Below are 23971 nucleotides of genomic sequence, written 5' to 3' on the forward strand. Positions count from 1 at the left end.
ATCTCGCTGCACAAGGAGTGATGCTGATTCTCTCCCAGCCCTTGCTGAGCTACGACAGGCACATGAAACATTTAGCTGCAGGCAGGTCTCACCTTGGGGCTGGAAGCCCAAAGCCTCAGCACCAACAGGGCACATGAGGCACGACATATCCCAAATGGAGTGAAACACCTTGCCGCACTCATGGGACATACGAGGATGAAGCTCACCCACCGAACCTGGAGAACAGATGCAGCCGGTGAGCAAACCGAACAAGAAAATGTAGTCACGTGCATGACCTCCCGAGATACCTGACAATAACAGAGAACCAAGCACCCAGAACTGGGTGGGTGTCCTGAAATGCTTGTTCACAGCCCTCCAGAGACCCAACAAGAACATCCACATCAACACCCAGGTGTTCGAGAGGTGTCTCCAGGTGGTTCAGCCCAGCCCAGCGGGTTCTGGTTCCCACACACCCAGTGCAGCACCCAGAGGCTCTGCAGCCCTGCCCCCCGCACCCCAATCACTCAGGTGTGATTCTGGGCTCAGGGAACACAGCCCACACCTGAGGGGGCACTGCAAGGACAAGTGCTACCTGCAGAGTCTGGGAGGGCCAGTGGGCACCTGAGGTGGAACTGCAGTCCTGCAGTCACCTGGCAGGGCTCAAGGAGGACGAACAGCCACTCCTGAGGTATGTAAGAACCAATGTCAACCCTCCTCTAGGCAGTGAGGCGGCCTCACTGCCACCCAAATTCCCCCCAGCACTCACCGTCACACTCAGGGAGCCCCAGACCAGACCACCCATAGCAGGAACCTCAGGGCCCACCCAAAAAACCACAGTGCCAGCCCCATTGGCTGCCAGGGCCACCAGCACCAGGGGAGCTGCCCTGAGGAGAAGTGTGTGGCCACCTCTGTCACACAACCTTCCTCCTGCTGCTGCAGCCACTGCTGCACGCTGGGGCCTCGCTGCTGGCACCATGCAGCCCCCTCGCCGCTGCCTCCTCCTCCTCTCTCTCCTCTACTTCGTCCTCCTCCCTGGGACATGGGCAGACCTGGAGGGTAAGTGGGAGCCCTGGCTCATGCACATCTGCTCTCAAACCCCTGTGGGACCCCACGAGTGAGGGGCTTCCTTCTCCCCACCTGCCTTGGGCACTTGGCTGCTCAACCTTCCTTGTCCCCTGGCTCCAGAACTGCCCCTGGCAGCGATGCAGTCACCCCAGGGGGGTGCAGGGTTGGGAGCTGGGGCTGCCAAGGATGCAGGGGGCTTATGGGGCCCTGCAGGTCCCTGCAACACCAAGGACCTGTCCCTCAGCCCTTCCACTTTCCCCATCCCTTTTCTCTTGCTCCCATCTGCCCCCGTCAATCCCTGTCTCGTGTAGGAGCCTTCACTATGCGGCTGCTCCAGATCTCCACCTTCCAAAACAGCTCCTTTGTGGCCACAGAAGCACTGGGCTTGCTCGAAGACATCGAGCTGGGTTCTCTTGATAAGGACACCTGGAAAATCCGCTTCCACCAGCCCTGGGTGCATGCAGCCCTGCCCCACAGTGGCTGGGACACAATTGAGAACATGATCAAGATCCATTTGCAACAATTCAACTACCAAATCAATGAAGGTGCCGTGCAGAATAATGCACCCTGTAAGTACTCCGGCTTCTCTGTCTTCCCTCTGCAAACAGCGTCTTGGAAATGGAGAAGGATCCAACAGTACTGCTGCTGGACAGGAGATGCTAATCCTATCCACAGGAAGGCAATCCCCACTCCTCATAACACCTCTCTGTCCTCCCTTCCTCTCCAGACCCCTTTGTGGCCCAAGGCATGGCGGGCTGCACGCTCTACCCCAACAAGACCTCCCAGGGCTTCGCCCGTGTGGCCTACAATGGCCAAGAGTACCTCAGCTTCTGCATGGACAATGCCACTTGGCTACTCTCCCAGGACACTGACCTGTCACGATATGCCCAGGCTGTTCTCAAGAACTATACCACCCTCAGAGACGTGTTAGTTGTGCTCCTCAACGACACCTGCATCGACTACGTGGAGATGTTTCTGCACTATGGGAAGGCAGCTCTGGAGAGACAAGGTGAGACGACCCCAACCGTGGCACAGCCACCCCAGAGCCCCCACACACTGGAGCCAAGCGGTCCCCACTGGGGCTCCCCTCATCCCTTTGCTCTCGCCCCCAGAGCTGCCCGTGGCCACCGTCTTCGCGCGCACACCCAGCCCAGCCCAGCTCCTGCTGGTTTGCCGCGTCACCGGCTTCTACCCGCGGTCCATCAGCGTGGCCTGGCTGCGGGATGGCCAGGAGGTGCCGCCAGGCCCAGACACCAACACCAGCGCCATCCTGCCCAACGCCGACCTCACCTACCAGCTGCGCAGTGTCCTGGCCGTGGCCCCCCATGACGGGCACAGCTACGCCTGCCGCGTGCGCCACCGCAGCCTGGGCACCCGCAGCCTCCTCATCCCGTGGGGTAGGTGCCCCCCGTGGGGACAGACATGGGGCTTCTGAGCTGCCCTGCCCTGCCCTGCGGGATGGAGCAAAGCTGGGAAAGCTCCTGGCAACCTCTGCTTGTGTTTCCCAGGGAACTCAGAGGTGGTGCTGATTGCAGGACTTGTGGCTGGGCTGCTGGCAGTTGTGGCCGTGGCTGCCGTCATGGTGCTTTGGCTGTGGAGACGCAGGTGAGGCCCTTTCTGTCCCAGGGAGCTGCAGTGAATTAATGGTGCGAATTACAGGAAACACTAAAGGAAAAAAAAAATAAAGTGTGTTTGTGTTGCTACTTAGCTATTAGTGACCCCACATGCACCTGCACAAGCTATACACCTGCTAATAGCCTGTCAATCAGCTGCTCAGGAAGAAGTGACCAACACTCACCGTACAGGATGCCATGAGGCCAAATGGTCACCTCATACAACTGCGTGGACAAACATCCCCCTGCCCCTTCCCTCAGTGGCCACCACATGGCTGTGCTTTGCCATCCCACTGGCCAAATGCTCTCCTCTGCCCCCAGCAATGGTGGCCCTGCTGGGAGGGATGTGGACATTGTGGTGCCACAGCCAGACATCCCCTAGGTGACGCTGAGGTGAGATGCTGGGGAAGTGGTGCCATTTCTGGGCCTTCCAGGCCACCGCAGCATCCCTACTTCTCCATGGGACAATTCCATGGAAGGGAAGGGGTTTGATGTCCTTGTCCCCCCATGTCTGACTCAGTGTCACGGGGTGCTGCAGCTCAGCCTGCAGCAGCCCCATATGGGCCTTCCCTATGTCCCCACCACAGCTGGGGACACCCGAGATGAACACATGGAGCAGGGACTCCTGGTCCCAGTTGTACTTAGAGTGGCCACATGGTGTCCTGCCATATTGCAGAGGGGACACCTCAGCCCTGGTTGTGTTTGGATGTTATCAGGGTGATCCACCTCAAATTTCCCCTTGTCTGTGGTTTCAGTTCTGCCTTTGTCCCCAGTGCAGGCAGTCCCAGAAAAGGGGAAGAGAAACTGTCGGGTGAGAGGAAGCACCAGGGGACAACCGGGGAGGAGCAGTGGTCAGGGGATGCTGTGGGGGTGAGGCCGGCTCTGGACACCCCGTTGCTCCTCCAGCAATGGCCACTGGTGACAATGGGGGCAGAGCAGGGGAATGGCCCCCACCATTCCTGTTCGCACACCCAGGGGGCATTTGGGAGGGGAAGTGTGTTCCCCATCGAAGATGGTGGGAAGGAAAGGGGAGTATCAGACTTCAACCCAAGCCCAGGCTCTTTCCCAGGGTCATTTCTGGGACACTTGGAGTTCCCCAGCACTGTTCCCACTGCCAAGGGTTGGGCAGGAACTGCTTATCACCTTCCCCTTGGGGAGCCCCATCCACAGGATTAGGCAGATGGTGCAGGAGGAGCCTGATCGTGAGGTTCTGGGGGAGCAAAGCAGCCCTTCTCCCCATGCAGAGCTGGGTACAGCAGCCGTCTTCTCCAATCAGGGCCAAAACCCAAAAGCCATTGTTGTCTCCATTGGAGCTGGTGCATCCTACGAGAATGAGGGTGCAGGCAAGGTGAGATTGTGGTCCCGGGCAGCCAGGGGGACCCAGATCAGGTCCTTGAGCACCGGTTTTCTCCTAGTGCCATTTCATGGGCCTCCCTTTCTCTGCCCTCTGCTGCTGGCTGGGTTCTCCCCAGCCTGTCATGGCACTTCATGCTCGAGACCTTATGTCAACTTTCCTCTCCCCCATACATCGCCAGCCCCAAGCTGGGATCCCTGGGGCCCTCCCCAATGTATCCGCACCAGTCCCATTGGTGGAGAGCCACTGCTGTGACTTCTGGGGAGGGCTGAGCGTGGGACCTCGTGGGTGTTTCCTCCTCCCACAGTCACTGCTGCTGCTGCTTCAGCCTTGCGGGGTGCACCATGCTGCCCCCTCATCTCCTCCTCTTCCTCTTTCTCCACCTCCTCCTCCCTGGGATGTGGGCAGACCCAGAGGGTAAGTGGAGCCACAGCTCACCCCAAATGCTCTCACCCCTGTGCTGGACAACCCCACAGTATCCTCAGGTGAGGCACAGCCAGGCTCCTGATTGGGGGGGATGATGCCCACCATCAGAAGGCCACCCCGCATTGCACAGTACCCATAGGTACCCTGTCCCTGTCCAGCCTTTCTGTTCCTGCCTCCAGCCTGGGACTTCATGCCCCACTGCCTCCAGCACGGGTACTTGGGCACGCAAGCAGAAGCGGGGCCAGGGGTCTCCAGCCAGGCCTTGGGTGCTGGGGTTCCCCCAAAGGGGGACCCATGGGCACCGGGGGTGTCTCAGCTCCACGTGGTGCTGTGGGCCTCTCCCAGCAGTTCCTTGTTTGTTGGGGGCTGCACCTGTGAGAGGCTGTTTTTTGCACTACCGTCACACAGAGCGTTTCACCGCAGTCCTGAGAGACCTCATGTTTCCAGGGGTGTGCACCAACAGGCGTTTGAACGCAGCATTGATCTCCGGGCTGGGATACTCTCTTGATCCTGTGAGGGTTCAGTCTCTTTGAACTCCCAGTTCCCAGGAGCCCCCAAATCTGAATGAAATGCCCTTTCCCCTCCTCCATGCTACACGTTCTCTGTGCCATGTGCAAGTCTCTTGTAGATCCAAGTCCTGGCACGAGTGCTTCTTCTGGGGAAAGCATCACCCCAAACAAGCGCTGAGGTGCCCCCCACCATCTGCTCTGCACAGCCAGTCAGCAGAAATGCTGGAGGGGAGAGGACAAAGTGCCTGAAATGCTGTACAGCAGAGAAATACCTCATTGAAAGTAAAATAGAGAAGTAAAAAGAGCAGCGAAAGCAGAGGAAGTTCAGGCAGGAAAGCACCCGTGAGCAGGCAAGGAGGTGGTAGTCTAGCGAAGACATGGCTGGGGGGTTGCCCAGGCAGGGCTGGTTGCAGGCTGCTGGGGGTCCCTGTGTTGTGGTGTGAAGAATGTAGAATCATAGAATAGTTTGGATTGGAATGGACCTTTAAAGGTCTTCTAGTCCTGCAATGAGCAGGGACATCTTTAACTAGATCAGGTTGCTCAGAGCCCCGTCCAGCCTAGCCTGGGATGTCTCCAGGCGTGGGACAACCTGTGCCAGTATTTCAGCACCCTCATAAAAAATCTTTTCCTTATATCTGAATCCTCTGTTTCCCCTCTAGCCCCTGCCCTCTCACCTCCTCTTTCCTGCAGCTCTTCCCATCCATATACTCTGCCCCAGCAGAGCCGCAAGTTTTCCGGCTGCTCCATACCGGCCTCTTCGCCAATGTCAGCTCTGCTGAGGTGTCCGGGGTGGCTCTTCTGGAGGATGTGCCCCTATGTGCACTGGATCCTGCCAATTGGAGCCTCCACTTCCACTGGCCCTGGGCCCGCCAGGGCGCAGCCGAGGGTGATATGGAGAAGCTATTGCCCCACTACAAACACTTTCTGCGCAGTATGGTACGATACGTGCAAGAGATAGCCCAGCGGGCGAAACTGGACTGTGAGTACAGAGACAACCCCAGCCAGAGCCCCAGCCCCTTTCCCTGGGTTCCACCTGTTCCCTGTTCCCCCCTGAGGAGGCATTTGTGCAGTTTAACGGGGCGCGACACCTCCCGAACGGGTAATGGAAAATGCTGTGTCTGGTGTAGCACATGGCTAGCAGGGGCGGGGAGGGCAGCACACCAAAAAAACCCCTCAGGGCTCCTGCCATCTGGCACAGGGGAAGCCCTCTGCATACCAGGGAGCTTCCACCAAATTTACTGGGGCTGCAGGACCTGCACAGCACAGATCAGGGACAGATAAAGGTGAGGGGAAATATTTTCAAGGACAATGTTCTGTTTGTGCAACTGTCCCAGCTTAACTGGCCCTGTATCCACTCCAGCCTTCCAAGGGGACTGAGGGCTTGCAGAGTGTCTGGGGCTTCTTGAAGGACGGCCCCATGCCCTGCTGCCCATTGCTCCCTGCTGCCCATTGCTCCCCTGCACGTGTCTCCAGTCACATCGTGCCTCGTGCTGCCCATGTACCACACACTCACAGGACCTCTCCACTGGCTCTGCCCTTGGCAGACCCATTGGTGATCCAGATCCGCGCAGGCTGTGTGCTGCACCCCAACAGGACAAGCTGGGGCTTCATCGATGCTGGGGAGGGTGGCAGAGACCTCGTAACTTTCAAGGTGGAGAGGCAGCGCTGGGAGCCGCAACAGCCATCCCAACTAGCAGTGCTGGTCAACAGGACCCTCAACAGACACAAGTCTGTCACGGGGCTCCTGGAGCACCTCCTGTCCATCTCCTGCCCAAGCCAAATCCTCATCCTGCACAGGTACGGGAGAGCAGCTCTGGAGAGACAAGGTGAGACCACCCCAACCCTGGCACAGCCACCCCAGAGCCCCCACACACTGGAGCCAAGCGGTCCCCACTGGGGCTCCCCTCATCCCTTTGCTCTCGCCCCCAGAGCTGCCCGTGGCCACCGTCTTCGCGCGCACACCCAGCCCAGCCCAGCTCCTGCTGGTTTGCCGCGTCACCGGCTTCTACCCGCGGTCCATCAGCGTGGCCTGGCTGCGGGATGGCCAGGAGGTGCCGCCAGGCCCAGACACCAACACCAGCGCCATCCTGCCCAACGCCGACCTCACCTACCAGCTGCGCAGTGTCCTGGCCGTGGCCCCCCATGACGGGCACAGCTACGCCTGCCGCGTGCGCCACCGCAGCCTGGGCACCCGCAGCCTCCTCATCCCGTGGGGTAGGTGCCCCCCGTGGGGATGGGATGCAGGGTGTGGGCAGCAGCCACTGGCCCTGCGAGGGGCAGCTCCTGCTTGGCGCTGCCACACTCATACAGCTGCACTCTTCTCTCCCTGTGCCAGAAAACCGCAGCACAGCTCCAACTGTCAGCATCGCCATTGCAGTGCTTCTCCTAGTGGCTGCATTCTCTGCCGGGGGGTTTTGGTGGTGGAAGCGCAGGTAAGGTCTCCTTCGCACCATCTCCTCTCAGGTTTCTGGACAGACGGGTCAGGGCAGCAGTAACAGCAGCAGCAGCTCTGCAGGATGAACTCCCTGGCCCTGAGCATGGCTCACAGTGGACCCTCTTGCAGGAAAGGTGACCAAGGTCACATGGGAGAACAGGAATTCATCCTCTGAGGCCTGTCTGCCTGCCCAGCAGTGAGCTCTCTCACCACTGTCTCTCCCTGCTCATCTCATCACCTATCTCTGACCCATCAGCACTGACAGCAGTTTGCTCTGGAAAACCACCGCATTAAACAGCTACAAATTTTCCAGCTGCATGTGGCTCCTGTGGCTCTCACTCTCCTTCCTCCATCACGAGGTCCCCCCAGGAAACCCCCCAGTGCTCTGCAGAACCCCCCGTTGTGGCCAGGAAGACTCTCCCTAGACGCTGGCCAATGCCACCTGGCGTGTCAGGAGACAAGCAATTATTCCACCAACCTCTCCCATGTCTCGGCATCTCCATGACCAGTGTCCTTCCTTGGCAGAAGGACAGTGACCGCCTGCGGCCAGGCCAGCGTGAGGCTGCTGAGTGGGATGGGGGGTGGAGCAGGCCACAAACTCGGAAGAGATGGAGGGATTTGAGCTGTTTTGCTGGGGAGAGAAGGGGAAGGGAGGACACAAGTGGCATCTTCAATCCTCTGACGTGGGGAAGCATTTTGAGCAGATGCAAAGCGACCCCAGCTCCAGTGCTGATCTCCCCCTCTCTCCAGGATGGTTTTGGGTTGGGATCTCCTCCACTTCTGACTCCTGCCTCTGCAAAAGCCGTAGGGATAGGGGACAGTCACTCTCCCAGTATGCCTGACAGCCATGAATGAGCCACACTGAGGCTCTGGGGGACTCTGTCTTTGAGCAACATGCCACCAAGAAGGGTGGTGTGGTGGGCTGACCATGGCTGTCCACCAGGTGCCCACCAAGCTGCTTTATTACTCCCCCTCTTCAACTGGGCAAGGGGGACAAAATATAACAAAAGGCTTGTGGGCTGAGATAAGGACAGGGAGATCACTCAACCAGTTACCATCATGGGCAAAACAGATTCAGCTTGGGGAAACTAATTTTATTTATCGTCAGCCTAAGTCAGAGTAGAATAATGAGAAATAAGAACAAATCTAAAAACACCTTTCCCCCACCAATCCCTTCTTCACAGGCTCATCTTCACTCTTCTCTAACTCCTCCTCCTAAGCAGCACAGAGGGATAGGGAGTGGGAATTAACATCAATTTATTATGCATTGTCTCTGTTGCTCCTTCCTCCTCACGCTGCTGCAGCATGGGGTCTCACCTGTAGGAGACAGTCCTTCACTAACTTCTCCAGTATGGTTCCTTCCCAAGGAACGGACTGCTCCAGCATGGGTCCCCCGCAGGGCCACAAGTTGTTCCAGAAGACGTGCTTCAGTGTGGGCTCCTCTCCACAGGGTCACAGACTCCTTCAGGCACATCCACCTGCCCCACCGTGATCCTTCACCAGGATGCACAGGCACCATCTCTGCTCCAGTGCCTGGAGCATCTCCTGCTCCTCCTTTTCTGCCTTTGGTGTCTCCATACTTGTTTCTCTCACATATTCTCACATATCTCTCCTAGCTGCCGTTGCACTGCAGTTTTTACCCATTCTTAAATACGTTATCACAGAGCACTATCAACATCATTGATTGGCTCAGACTTGACCAGCAGTGAGTCTGTCTTGGAACTGGCCCTGTTGGACATGGGGACAGCTTCTGGCACCTTCTCACAGAAGCCACCCCTGCAGCCCTCCTGCTACCAAAACCTTGCCACATAAGCCCAATACTGTCTACCGAGTAAACCCCCGGGGGTTACCATGGGAGGAGGTGAAGGCCACTACAGGCTGGGCTCAGCCTACAGCTCCTTGACGTCAGGGTGCTGCTGCAGCTAGGAGGGATGACTTTGCACCCACCAAATTCCCCTGGCACTGGCCAGAATGCCACAGCCCCCACCAGCCACACAAGCATCCCTGGGGAACACACCCAGCAGGCCCTCCCCAAAACCTCAGCACCAGCCTCATTGGCTACCAGGGACACCTCATGACACTGGCACTGTCAGAGCAGCCCTGGGGCGAAGTGCTCGGTCACGGTTCAGCTGGCCCCTTCCTCCTGCTACACTTGCACCTGCACGCTTGCCGCCAGCATCATGCAGCCCCCTCGCCGCCTCCTTCTCCTCTTCCTCCTCCTCAACCTCCCTGGGATGTTGGCAGATCCAGAGGGTAAGTGGGAGCCCCGGTTCACCCCAACCTTCTCCTATCCCTGCACTGCGGGACCACACGCTGGTAGCAGGGGGTGGGTATGGACAGGACAGTTTCCCCATCAACAAGAGGTCACCCCCCACCCTACAGCACCCTAAGATGCCTCATCCCCCTGCCCACCTGCTCAGGGTTCCCAGCCCCACACTGTCCTGCCCAGCCCCGTACCACTGGCACTGGGGTTCAGGTGCCTGAGCAGCCAAGGGGCAAGGGGTCCTTCAGCCAGGCCTGGGGTGCTGGGGTGCCCCCAAAGACACCTTCCTCCTGCAGGGAGCCCGCGGGCAGCAGGGATTCTCAGCCCCAACCCCTTGAGCAGGTCCTGGGCACCACCCACAGCCTTTGGGATCGTTTCTTTTGTAATCAAAGGGTCCCTGGATCCTCTGCATTCCCCCTCTGTGAAACAACGTTCTAAGGTTCCTCCTGCAGCTACAATGAGCCTCCACCTGCAACCCCATCCTATGTTTCCCATTCCGGGGGTAGGGGCTCACTGTGCCCTGGCCAGGGGGGCACACACTGCTCCAAAACAGGGTTCATTCTGCCTGGCTTCCTCCAGACCCTCATTCAGTACTCCAGCACTGAATTCAGTCTCCTGCCTCCTGTTAAGGTTCAGTCTCGAGAACTGCCCAGGAGCCCCTAAATTGGGGTGAAATGCCCTCCCGTCCCAGCTCTCCCAGCTCCTGCACTGTGTGCAGGTCTCCGGTGGATCTGGGTCCTGGCGCAGAAGCTCCTTGCCGGGGAAGCATTGCCCCAAACTAGCACCGAGTTGCCCTCTGTCGTCCTTTCTACACAGCTGTGTGACAGCTCCCAGAAGATGGCATTGGGGCAGTGGGTGGCTAAAAAACGGAAATAAGAGAATCAGGAAGAGGCTCAGAGAGGCTGTGGATGGAAACTGCAAGCCGAATGAAAGCAGGGGATTTTCCTTGCGCTGCCTGTGTGCCCCATCTCGCCCTGCCTGCACCCAGGGACACGGCCTTCCTCCCGGGGCCGCCCACCAGCACTGGAGCCAGCAGACCCCTGACTTCCTTCCTCATCCTCATGCACCCCAGTCCTGCTTCCTCTTCCTGCTCTCCCCACAGGCTCTTGTAAACTCCACATTTTCCAAACCTACATCTTCCACAACACCAGCTTTGTGGACACTTCGAGCTGGGCCACGCTGGAGGACATTGTCTTTGCTACCCTGCAGAAATACACCAGGGACATCTGCTACCTCCGCCCATGGGTCTACCCAGCCCTGCCTGAAGTAGAGTGGGAAAACTTGCAAAACCTATTCAAGATCTACTTGCACAACCTCATCTTATCCCTGTCCAGTGATGCCAGTCCGTACCAGATACCCCGTGAGTACCAGGTGCTCAGCACCTCCTTATCCAAGGGAGCTGTGAGAAACAGCTCAGAGCCACCACCAACAGCCTTCCCAAACCAGGGCTGGCAGGAGGGCAGGGAATGGGACTCATCCTGCACCAGCAAGACCCCCAAACCACCATGTGCTGTGTGGAGGTCACACGGGGCCATCCTAGTTCCCAGCACAAACCTTGGCACGTTTAGCAATACCTAGACCCTCACACCACACCCCCTGCTCTCTGAGCACCCCAAATCCCACTGGAGAAGTCATCTGAGAAAGTGGAGTAGAGGGTCAAAGGGACCTCGCTGCTATGGTCTGTGGGATGGGGCACTTGTAACAAGCTTCTGGCCCTATACGCTGGTGCAGTGCTGGTTAACCAAGGACAGGGCACCAGGCAGAATGCCACCATCCTCACCCAAAGCAGTGCTTCCTGCTTTGCCGTGGCTCCCAACCCCTCTGTGGCCAAGGGCAGCTGGAGGATGATGAGCTACAGGGCTCAGGACAGGTTTCTCACCCACAGAGTTTCCACATGGTATAAAGCAGAGCAGTGACATGAGGTAATAGAATGTAGAATGTAGAGAACAGGGAATGGAATGGTATGGAATGGAATGGAATGGAATGGAATGGAATGGAATGGAATGGAATGGAATAGAATAGAATAGAATAGAATAGAATAGAATAGAATAGAATAGAATAGAATAGAATAGGCTCAGTTGGAAGAGACATACAAGGATTATCTGGTCCAACTGCTTAATCACTTCAGGGTTGACCAAAAGCTAAAGTAAATTATTAAGGGTATTGTCCAAATGCTTCTTAAGCAGTAACAGGTGTGGGGCATCAACCACCTCTGTAAAGAAAAGTTTCCTAATGTCAAGTTTGAACCTGCTCTGAGGCAGCTTTGAACCATTCCCATGTGCTCCGTCACTAGATGCCAGGGACATCAGCACCTCCATTTCCACATCCCCTCCTCAGAGAGCTGTAGAGAGCAATGATGTCACCCCTCAGCCTCCTTTTCTTCAAACTAGACAAGCCCAGAGTCCTCAGCTGCTCCTCACAGGACATGACTTCCAGCCCAGTTTTCTACCATCAGCAAACTTGCTAATGGTGCATTCGACTCCTGCATCCAGATCACTGATCAAATAGTGAACAGCACCAGCCCTAGGACTGAGCCCAGTCACTGGCCAGATGTAGTAGCCTCATTCGCTACAACTCTTTGAGCCCTGTCCTTCAGCCAGTTCTTCACTCAGCGTGCCATGATTCCCCTCACCCCACAGCTGGACTGCTGGTCCAGAAGGATGCTATGAGGAACAGTGTTAAAAGCCTGTCAAGGGTTAAGATTGCGGGGTGACAATAAAACCCTGGCAGATGTATTGTTAACCTCCTCTTCCCCCCCTACTTCCCCCTCTTGCCCCTCCCTCTCCCCCCTTCCCACTCAGCACAGGCGATCGGGAGGGAAAGAAGGACAGAGAGAAGAGAGTTGGAAAAAATTAAAGATGTTTTACTAATGCTACTAATAAGAATAGAGAAAATAATACAAAATATACAAAACCAATCTTGAAAGTCTCAGCAACTGCAGAGCCGGCACCCAAAGTCCTGGACTGGACTCTGCAGCCAACCGGAGCTGGATTCAGTCTATCACTGGCCTCAGTTCGCAGGGACAACTCGCAAGGTCCTCTCCTAATGTCGGCCATAGGGAAAAGGGACGAGATCCTCGTGATCTCCCACTTTTATATGAAGTATTCACGTGAATGGGATGTTATACACAGTTGGTCAGTTTCTTGGTCACTTGTTTCTCGTCGCCCCTCTGGCGAGATGTCCATCCATGCTTATCAATAAGTTTGCATTCCATTGCTAGGTTTACCAAAACATGTGTCTGGTTCTCCAGGAAAATGCAGCTAATATGAAAGCTGTAGCTGACAGGCAAAATTCACTGAAAGAGAAACTTGTTTTTAACAAAACCAGGACAAAGCCTTACTAAAATCCAGAAAAACTACAGCTACTTCCTTCCCTTCACCCACTAGGCAGGTGATGGTAGAAAACATCTTAGAAGAATGTCAAATCAGTTACAAGCCTTTCTCTTTGTGAACACGTTGACTGTGCCTGATGATTGCATTGTCCATTGAATGCCTTTCAATAGCACCCAGCATGATCTGCTCTGAAATTTTTTCAGGAACTGAGATTAGACTCACAGGTCTATAGTTTCCTGCGTCTTTCTCACGCCCTGCTTGTAAATTGGAATAACATTGGCCAGTTTGCAGTCAATGAGGGCCTCCCCAGACTCCCAAGACCTTTGGTAGATGATAAGAGGTGTCCTTCCACAACATCAGCTGGCTCCTTCAGGACTCTGTGATGAATTCCATTAGGTCCCATGGACTTGTGAACATTTAGCTGATGCAGCTGGTCCCTTACAATTTCAGTGTCCACAGCTGAAAAGTCACTGTTCCCGCAGTTGTGGTCCTCTGACTCAGGACTGGCAGCCAAGGTCTTTCAGTATTATTAAAGACTGAAGAAAAAAAGTCATCAAATGCCCCCAATTTTTCTTCATCCCTATTAGTCACCTTCAACAAGTACCAATCCAGTGTTCTCTTTAGACATCCTCTTGCTGTTAATGCACTTTGGCCTTTCACATCTTCTCCCCAGGGAGGATCACTTAGGGTGCAGAGGGAAGAGGGAAAGGGCTGTGCTCAAAGAAGCAGGTACAATTCTGGGCTCTGGCTCAAGCTGCACTCATGATGTCCATCATCCCCCCAGACCCCTATGTGTTCCAGTGCATGGCTGGCTGTGACTTGTATCCCAATGGCTCCTATACAAAATTCTACCGACTTGCCTACAACGCCAATGACTTCCTCAGCTTCGATGTGGAGAACAGTGTCTGGAAGAGGGAGCAGAAGAGTGAGTTGGCAGCTCAAGTTGAGAATCAATTCAACACCTTCATCGGTTTCTCTGAGACTTTGCAGCTACTTCTCAATGTCACTTGTGTTGATCACATGAAGAAATTCATTGAGTATGGGAGGGCTGATCTGGAGAGACAAGGTGAGACCACCCCAACCCTGGCACAGCCACCCCAGAGCCCCCACACACTGGAGCCAAGCGGTCCCCACTGGGGCTCCCCTCATCCCTTTGCTCTCGCCCCCAGAGCTGCCCGTGGCCACCGTCTTTGCCCGCACACCCAGCCCAGCCCAGCTCCTGCTGGTTTGCCGCGTCACCGGCTTCTACCCGCGGTCCATCAGCGTGGCCTGGCTGCGGGATGGCCAGGAGGTGCCGCCAGGCCCAGACACCAACACCAGCGCCATCCTGCCCAACGCCGACCTCACCTACCAGCTGCGCAGTGTCCTGGCCGTGGCCCCCCATGACGGGCACAGCTACGCCTGCTGCGTGCGCCACCGCAGCCTGGGCACCCTCCTCATCCCATGGGGTAGGTGCCACCCGTGGGGATGGGATGCAGGGTGTGGGCACAGGTGGGTCAGGTTGAGGGATGGTGGGTGAGGCTCTGATGGCAGCTCTGGCCCCTGGTTCCCTGAGCACCCGCAACCCCTGTCTCCTCTCTCCTTCAGACAGCTCCAAGACAGCTCTCAGTGTTGGCATCACCATTGTGGTGCTGCTGGCCACAGCTGCAGCCCTCGCTGGGGCCATCTGGCACTACAGGCGCAGGTGAGGTCTCCTCCTTGCCCAGCTGCACCAGCCCTGCACAGGCCACGGCAGGTGGGAGCTGCCTGGGGAGGGCTGCCCGCCCTGGTCCAGCCTCACCCACCTCCTCCTATTCTGCAGGAGGTGAGAGCACAAGACACACCACACCAGGGATGCCTTGGGGCCACACCAGCCTCCCCACCTCTCCCTGATAAAAACCCGCTGATTAACACTCCAATGTATGTGGGAAGAGAGGGACAGAAAGAGAAGGTCCATGCAATTCCTCACCCTTGGAGGAGACACCAACAGCATCTGGTTCCTAGTGCTCACATATGTGCTCAGCAAGTTTGACTCGGTCATTGGCTTCTTCAAGCAAACCTTTGGACAGATGATGTGTGCCTTCGCAATCAATATGTGATAGTTCAAGCTTAAGCTTCTTGAACATGCCCAGCACACAGTCCTCCAGCGATTCCTAAAGGATGTTCCAGGAATTCACTTCTCCTGCTGTCTGTGCTGGTTTGCCTGAAAATGAGTTAATTTTCCTTCATGCAGTTAGAAACCTTTCTTTTTTCACAGCTAGCACAGTTGATGCTTGAATTTAGTTTGAGAACAAGTATAAGAAACACCCTGGGACAGAGTTAATGTTTTTAATTGTCGTGGTCTGAGGGCAAAGGACGTTCTGAGAGCTCTGCCCACAGGTGTGAGGCGGCTTGTAAGGGGGGCATAGATGGGGCAGACATTGACTGACATCTAGACTAAGCAATAAGAATATTCCATGCCATTAACATCATGCCTTATATTTAAGGACAGTTGGGATCTTCAGGTTCATTTCTTTTGTTTGGTTGGTTTTTTTTGGATCTGGGATGGGGACCTGTTCAGCAGAATTTTGTTTGGGACTTGGCCTTCTGCCATCCTGCCCTTTTGCACGAGCCTCTGGGCCTTTCTGCCTCTATCTCTCTTTTCTCTCTGGGATCGGCTGTTCAGGACAAGGGTGCTCCTTCCTGGCACTGGCTGCTCAGTGCGGATGGAGTTTGTGAGCAATTGCGTTGAGTATCTTTTATTTTATATTCTATTTCCATGTATATATGTATAGTAGTAGTAGTAGTAGTAGTAATAGTAATAGTAGTAGTAGTAGTATATTAGTGCTATGTTATTTTTATCAGCCAGAAGAGTGGTGCGGATCAGGGACATGTGCCTGTCGGTGGTGCTCCGGTCGAGCAAGGCCCTGGGATACAGGCGCAGGGCTGTGTGCTCAACCCATGCACTGGTGGAGCTCCATGGGGCAGTGGCTCCCTCCCCAGGAGATTAAAACTCTCACACAAAGCAGCATTCCTATCTCCAGAGCAGTGCTGGGGGCACTGGCTCACAGTAGTGTGCCCACACACTGTGCACCAAAGGGCTTTGGGGATGCATGTCCTCAGCAGTGTTTGTTTTCATCATGGAATCCCACCAGCGGGATCTGGAGTCCTTGTACACAGAAGCTCTCCCATCCCATCCCAGACAAGGTGGCTCGGAGGCTTTGCAAAGCGTTTTTCTTAACAGCCCTGCAATGGCAGGTCTCAGGAAGCCTCACGCACAGCAGTGATCCCACCAGCACGAGACCAGTGATGACCAAAAACCTTGGGACTGGCTTGTGCAGGTGACTGCAATGTGACTTGTGACTGACTAGCTCACAGGGCAGGGACAGAACCTGGCTCGTGAAGGCGCTTGTGATGCCGCTGGTAGGTGAAGTAGCTAACAGGGTAGGAGCAGATCCCTGGTTCATGTCATGCTTATGGCGTCACTGACAACCGTGTAGCTGCTACAGCAGGAGCAAGCTCCTGGCTTTTGTTCCTCTACAAGTAGCAACTCTGCCTTAAAGATACTTGTGTGCAAGTCTCAGCACATATCATGAGAGAAAGGCCCAACAAATGCAAAAAATACACTGCCTTTTTGGAGCTGGTTCAGTGCAAGATTGCTTTGGGCAATGTGCCTGTTGATCCAAGTTTGACACTTTAAACCCATCTTAGGTCAAAGCTTATCCTACAAGTATGTACTATAAGAAACTACATTCTGTATTTTACTGTCCAATATCCTAAGTAGGTAATTACGTATTAAAGTAACATCATTTCAACCTTGCCTGTCAGAATGTTCCTTACAAATCCAGAAAAATGCTTTTTGCACCAGAATTTATCACATTTTCAGGCTTGAATTAATTATTTTCTTTCCTGAACAGGAACTCATTCAGGGAATTGATTGTGGTATTTAATCACAGCCTATTACAAGTCAATCAGGTGAAAATGTGCTGTGTTGCTTACCATTTTGGTTTCAGTGCTTTCATCTAGTTCCAATCTTGCGATGTTTTTACTGCCACATAAACATTAAATAGACAAAGCAGGTCCTCCTCACACACACACACACACACACACACACTCACAGCCCTTTCCCATGCTCAAGGTGAACAAACAAAATCTCTGGGTAAATGATGGGCAGAAGGCACAGATGGGGTTCAGATGTTCAGTTCATGAACTGTTCTCTGCGTGGGGGAAAGAGGAGCAAGGGAGGGATATTTGGAGTGATGACACTTGTCTTCCAAAGTCACCATTATGCATGATGGAGCCTGAATTTCCAGAAGGTGGGAGAACCAATGGATAGTGAACGGGTTCCTTATTTTGGTTTGATTGCACATGCAGATTTTGCTTTACCAGTTAAACTGTCTTTACTTCAACCTCACTTTTACGCTTCTGATCCTCCTCTCCATCCCACTGGGCAGGAGTGTAGGGCTGAGTTGCTGCCTGAGGTTGAAGCACAACAGCATCTCTCTTCTATGTTTAGAATATACGGGTGCTTTCTGCTGGGATTTGCACAGCTCATAAACCTGGATTGCCGTGTCTGTGACCATCACATGGGTTTCACTCTGCCAGGCTGTGATACAAAGACTTTGGTCTCCCTTGTCTCTCAAGCAAAGCCAGAAATACCATTACATTATCAAGTTCCTATGGGGCATAAAGGAAGCTTGTCAGGAAACAATTGTGTCCTTTGAACTAGCCCTGGTGAAAAAGATGGCTTGCAGTAGAGCAGAATTTCAAGAATGTTTGAGAAGGTCCCTTTAAGACTGTCACAGGCCTATGTTATCTAAACACAGAGGTCCTACTGGTGAAGCACACAGGGCTAAATAACAAGTGGCAAGGAGAACGACGCATACAGAGACACACAGACACAGAACTCTTGTTAGCAGCGAGAGCAGAGCCAGGCAGAGCAGAGCTGAGCTGAGCTGTCTTGCATTAACAGTTCTCACTTTATAGGTCTATAGATATAGACCTGGACCAAGAGGTTAGACAGGATGATTTTTTCGAAAAATGTTATTCCAAACACACCAAACTCATGTTGTGACTGTTTTCAGTCACTTTCCCATGCATACTTTGTGGGCAGTGTTCCGATCCACTCATTCACATGTGGTTTTCTGGCCCGAGATACCACTGGTCTGGGCTATCACTCCTTACACTCATAAATAATACACTTCTGTATAACCTGTCCAAGGCCCTTTACGTTTTGACTAATTGCTGTGATTTAATCATGTTAGTATTACTTCTTCTTTGACCATCTGGATGGTCATGTTAGTATCGATCTTCCTTTATCATCCAGGTGGCTAGAGCCATACATCCTGTCGTTCCCACAATATATGTTTTTCTACACCCCAGCTGTAGTTGCTCAAGCTTATTTACAATTCTCCTCACCAATCTTGTGTTACTTTCCCATATTCAGACTAGATACAAGAAAGACATTTCTTACACTGAGGGTGGTGAGAGCCTGGCCCAGGGTGCCCAGAGAGGTGGTGGATGAACCATCCCTGGAGACATCCCAGGCCAGGCTGGACGGGGCTCTGAGCAACCTGAGCTGGTGAAGGTGTCCCTGCTCATGGCAGGGGGGACACTGGGGGAGCTGGGAAGGTCCTTTCCAACCCCAAACCATTCTATGATTCTATGTGTTTCTGCCTGTCTCTTCACACAGCAGCACAGCGAGGTGTAACCTGGTCTGAGGCAAACCGTGGATGTCAGTAGTGCTAGTGGAGACCTGAGAAAAGGGCCCAAGACTGCTGGTGTTTCAAAGCACTGCACATAGATGGGGATCCTCATGCAAATATCTGAAATCATTTGTTAAAAATGGGATGATAATAGTGACTGTAGAGAGCTATTTTTGCTTTGACACAGACTTGCATTTTTTTCAACTACTATAATGCAAATCTGCATGACTGAAATGGGAGTTGAAGTAATACGTCCCTTTTTCTGTTTCTCTAAGTGCCTGTGATTTCTAGCTCCGTTTTTGCACACTACTGCATCTTAGGGCTGGAAAAGGTCAATGTGATCAAATTGCAACTGAGTCGGGAGAAACACGAGCTTTAAAAGGGCATGAGTGACGCACTCACGGGGCCGGAGTTGGGTTCCGATTTTCCTCTGCAATAATTTCATACCAAAGACAGAGCCCTAAGTCAGCACATGCAAGAGTTCACGTCTTCCATTTGTTTGAAAGCACACCGGCAAGCCGAAGCAGCACAGGCCCTGCAATGGAGATCTGCGGCAGAGAAATAGCTTGTTTGTCACCTCCTTATGCTTCAGGAGAAAGGTCCAAGATGCACGAGGGGAAAGAGCAAGTGAGAACTGAATGAAGGGCCATAGTTAAAGTGTGCTGTTGGGTAGGCGCTGGCCAATTTGTGCCAAAACTGTGTTCTTGTCAGATAGACGCTAGCTGTGTCTGTTAGATGTTTCCGTTCCTTGCTTACCTGTCCTTGATAAGATGCTCTGTCTTAAAATATCAAATCATTAATATAAACCCAGCAAATTTAATGGATAGGCCTTTTAATGATCCATACAAGGGGTGACTACTTTGCTACCTATCTTTATGCACACATGCCTTTGCACAGAACCTATGGCCAGCTAAAGGAAGGTGCGTGCCACATAATGATTAAAAAGAGAAATTCTTCTGTAGTTAAATCACTGATGCTTCTGTTTGACCACAGTTTCTGGAGTACTAATCTCAACAAAATTTAATTAGAACAACACAATAGCCACAAGATAAGCTTGTCAAAGGGGACAGTGGGCGTTATAAAGCGACATTCACCTTTATGAGGCACGATCCCTATAAAACTTGGAAATAACCTTGCAAAGGAATTTGAAGTGCTTAAAGATCAACTTAGCACACCCTAAAAGAAAGGGAGTAGTTTATATTATTTATATCCAACCTCTTGTGGCTAATCATCTTAACTGAAGCAATGGTTAAGGGCTATCAAGTTAATAATGATGAGCCATCTGCAATTACCGTCTTGAATATTCCTGCTTAGAAAGACCTCAGTTACGTCTGCTCAACTTCAGAATAACTGATTGAACAAAGCTAAAATCGGAGCTTGAACTGCTTCATTCTGTGCCCTTACAGAGCAGCACATCTGCTCCGTAACTAGTGCTGCGCGCTTAGGATGAGTCCAGTCCTTCTCCCATTTACTCCAGTCAACCATATGAGCAAATGCAAGTTGCTGTGTCTTTCGATGGCAGTGCCTACAGTAGATACTTTCACCACAAATAGCAAAGATTGAATGGGGAGAAAAATAAGAGATTTTTTATTATTCTTATTTATGTTACAATAAAACACTACTATTATTTGAATATGTAAAGCAATATAATAAATAAACTCCAGAATTCTAAGTTTTTTTCACTTGGAGCAATTGCATTTGTCACAAATTAATTGATTCCTTTTAACAGACTGGCAGTACAATTTAAAACGTTACAGGCAAACAGGAAAGCATGTAGGCTGGCAGGAATGACCAAAACCTTGGCATAATAAGGAAGATATAAGGAGACAAGGTATAAAACACTGTTTTTCTGCCAGGATCTGAGCAATCTGTGTTAGCTATGTTAGCTTATGTCCTTAAAACCAAATCTATTTCTTGATTTTTTTTAAAAAGAGACAGAATGAAATTTAATATCAGACATTCAAAAAGAGTCAGAATCAGAGAATCACAGAATCCCAGAATGTCAGGGGTTGAAGGGCCCTGGAAAGCTCATCCAGTGCAATCCCCACATGGAGCAGGAACACCCAGATGAGGTTACACAGGAAGGTGTCCAGGCGGGTTGGAATGTCTGCACAGAAGGAGACCCCACAACTCCCCTGGGCAGCCTGGGCCAGGCTCTGCCACCCTCACCTCCAACAAGTTTCTTCTCACCTTTCAGTGGAACCTCCTGTGTTCCAGTTTGCACCCATTGCCCCTTGTCCTGTCACTGGTTGTCACCAGAAGAGCCTGGCTCCATCCTCCTGACACTGCCCCTTTCCATATTGATCCCCAGGAATGAGTCCCCCCTCAGTGTCCTCTTGTCCAGCTCCAGAGCCCCAGCTCCCTCAGCCTTTGCTCACACGGGAGATGCTCCACTCCCTCCAGCATCTTGGTGGCTGCGCTGGACTCTCTCCAGCAGTTCCCTGTCCTGCTGGAGCTGAGGGGCCACATCTGGACACAAGATTCCAGGTGTGGTCTCCCCAGGGCAGAGCAGAGGGGCAGGAGAACCTCTCTGACCTACTGACCACCCCCTTCTAACCCACCCCAGGTACCGTTGACCTTCCTGGCCACAAGGGCCCAGTGCTGGCTCATGGTCATCCTGCTGTCCCCAGGACCCCCAGCTCCCTTTCCCTTACGCTGCTCTCTAATAGGTCAGAACTTACTGTAATTTTCTATGCTTAGCTGAATAACTACAATTTGGTTCAGCCCTTAAAGACTAAGGCTGGAAAAGCACCCACTGGAAGCAATGGGAATATTTGATGTGTGTTTCACTGGGGCCAGGTGCCTCACTGGGGAGGAGGGATGGGAAGTGTTTTGGTTATTTATATTTGTGTTATTTGTATTTGTTTGCCCTTTCTCTTTCTTTCTGTTTTTACTTCTAAAGACCTTTAGCAAACAATCAAAACAAAAAATGAGAAAATATTTAAGTAATATAATATTGAAAAGGATGGTTTATGTGGTGTATCTTTATAATCCATAACACAACAATGCTATTTGTGTTCAGCAGCCTCATGGAGAAATGGAGCATAAGCATGAAGGGGTTTAGTTAAGACTTTAAGGGTTTTAGGCTATATACTATACATTACAGGAGACAATACTTAAATGGCTCTATGAACATATGCCAAACACTCAGATTATCTGTTAACAAAGACTTGTTACCAGCGAAAGATGCTGGTCCCCACCCCCTGAGCACAGCCTGCCCACGCGTGGCCTTATCGGACACTGGGAAATACTGTGCAGAGACAGTTGCATTTAGCAATATTGTCAGTAGCTGGGATATACTGAAAGGTCCTGAGTTTTAAACACTTCAGGTAATGTAATTTTGCTAAGCAATCATAGGAAAATTTTCCAATGTCTGAGCAAATGCTGGTGAACGAGGGAAGAACCGGGGTGAGTAACGATGGAGCAGGATGCTGGCTGAATGCATCACTTGGGCTGAAGCCAAATTATGGACAAATACACACTTTGCTAAAGTCTGGAGCTATTTAAAACTCAGTGGCTCATTTCTGCTGGGAAAACAAAACAAAATAAAACAAAGCAAAACAAAGCAAAACAAAGTACCTTTAGGAGGTTCACTTTTGATGTGATCCATTATTACCTGTTAAACCACTACTGCTTCTGACCAAGCAGAAATGGGCTCTTAATATCTCACACTACCCAGCTGCTTATAACTTGACCAAAAGTAAGTTAAAAATCATGGGGAGCTTTATTTGTTCAGCCATACTTTCTTCATCTGTATGGAAAGTGGGTTTTCCAATCTACCCATGGGATTTTCAGCAGGCACTAGCAGATGGGAGTTAATGGGGTTTAATTGCTGACAACCCTCTTGGCAACTGCCAAGTTTCTTATCCCCAGTTCGGGACTTCTTACTGTTTCAAGACTCCACTGTGTGGTGTGGATGGCAGCGGCTCTGCCTGTGGGGAGGGCAAGGTGAAACGCTTCTGAAATACAATCCTGAATGACAAAATAGAAGATAAAGGGCAAAGGAATTTTAAAAAAATAGAAGTATTCTGATTTTCAAAGTGACTCGGAAAGATGCCCGACTGGAAGCAATTGAGGGACATACAGTATTCAAATAAAAAGCAATTTAATGTAATTTCTGGACAGTCCTTCCTGCTGGGCTGAGCTAATTCAGTGTCTCAGTTAATGCGGCAGGCAGTGAACGGAGGCAGATGAAAAGGCAGAGCATATTAATTCTATTATAGAAAGGGACACAAGAGGTCTAATCTCCAGCAGGACAGGAAGGGCAGCTGAGGGAAGCCAACTGGCCCCAGAAGTGCTTCCAGAACTTTATTGGGGCACCCTGATGAAGCAGAGGAGCTCAGGACCAGAGACAGGCAGCAGCTTTGTACCGTGGGTCGTATGCTGGAGCAGTGGTCCTCTCAGACAAGTCAGTCAAGAGCTGAGGATGGAGACTCAAAATGACATAAAACTGAGATCAGTTAAGAATAGAAGAGATGCAGAGCTATGTTAACCGGGCACTGGGTGGCAGATGGCCTCCATCTGGTGAGTAGTTGTTAGTGTACATTGGAACCACAACACTGACAGGCATGTCAGGAGTTTCTATGCCAACACGCACCTGAGACAAGACCTGGGCCTCAGCTTACATAGCCCCAAGAAACCTCTTGCTTCTTACTGCCACACACATAGAAGACCTCCAGAGATGGAGAAGCAACATGATTTAAAGGTAAGTTTAGAAATACATGCATGAGAGTAAGAAATAATACTAACTTCAGAAAGGTATTTGGAATTTTGTTTTCCTTGATTCAAATTTCAAGGTAAGGCAAAGCGACAGGAAGATGTTTGTAATTGTTAAGCCTGTCTGAAAACACAGAGCCATGCTGCATCACCCCTCTTGGGAAGCCACAGCAACATGATAACATATTCTGAACAGTTTGTAAGGCACAGGATGATCAGAGCTCTGTGGACCTCATCATCCTCACCTCATTTGTCTCTTCCTCTCTTTTTCTGCACGCATGTACATATGTTTATATACATAAAGTGCGCGTATAAAAATATTGAAAATATAAACCTTCCAATTTCATACCAAGGCAAGAAAATCTAATCTCCACATTTGGGTGGGTTATCCTGCAATTCCAACTTTTTTGTGAAATACCTCTTGTTAGCAGGTGCAGGAGGCAGAACACTGAGAGACTACAGTACTTGCACATTTGGGAACTGATACCAGCAAAATAGCTGCTTATGAGCTTGAGGGGGAAACAGTTATTGTAAAACAAATTAACTGATGGATTTTATAAACTGAAATGTGTACCTGAGCTCTGAACCTTTACCCCTCATTCAAACAATGGTCTGTG

General features: G+C 51.9%; 3 protein-coding genes across 3 annotated transcripts; all 3 read left to right on the forward strand.

Annotated features, from left to right (window-relative positions):
* Positions 1-953: 953 nt before the first annotated feature.
* On the forward strand, positions 954-2653 carry LOC308044144 (T-cell surface glycoprotein CD1b-1-like; the record flags this gene model as incomplete). The annotated part of the gene is made up of 5 exons (XM_080350631.1): positions 954-1035; positions 1356-1613; positions 1772-2053; positions 2157-2441; positions 2553-2653. 5 exons carry the CDS (start codon positions 954-956, stop codon positions 2651-2653), a joined length of 1008 nt encoding a protein of 335 aa, XP_080206757.1.
* Positions 2654-3988: 1335 nt separating this feature from the next.
* Positions 3989-7555, forward strand: LOC308044095 (T-cell surface glycoprotein CD1b-3-like; the record flags this gene model as incomplete). The annotated part of the gene is made up of 6 exons (XM_080350571.1): positions 3989-4005; positions 5606-5925; positions 6491-6772; positions 6876-7160; positions 7282-7378; positions 7510-7555. 6 exons carry the CDS (start codon positions 3989-3991, stop codon positions 7553-7555), a joined length of 1047 nt encoding a protein of 348 aa, XP_080206697.1.
* A 2005-nt stretch (positions 7556-9560) lies between these two features.
* On the forward strand, positions 9561-14663 carry LOC308044060 (antigen-presenting glycoprotein CD1d-like; the record flags this gene model as incomplete). The annotated part of the gene is made up of 5 exons (XM_080350525.1): positions 9561-9633; positions 10746-11003; positions 13760-14041; positions 14145-14427; positions 14567-14663. 5 exons carry the CDS (start codon positions 9561-9563, stop codon positions 14661-14663), a joined length of 993 nt encoding a protein of 330 aa, XP_080206651.1.
* Positions 14664-23971: the final 9308 nt, after the last annotated feature.

Source organism: Nesoenas mayeri, assembly GCF_963082525.1.
Source record: "Nesoenas mayeri genome assembly, chromosome: 10".
Lineage (NCBI taxonomy): Eukaryota > Metazoa > Chordata > Aves > Columbiformes > Columbidae > Nesoenas > Nesoenas mayeri.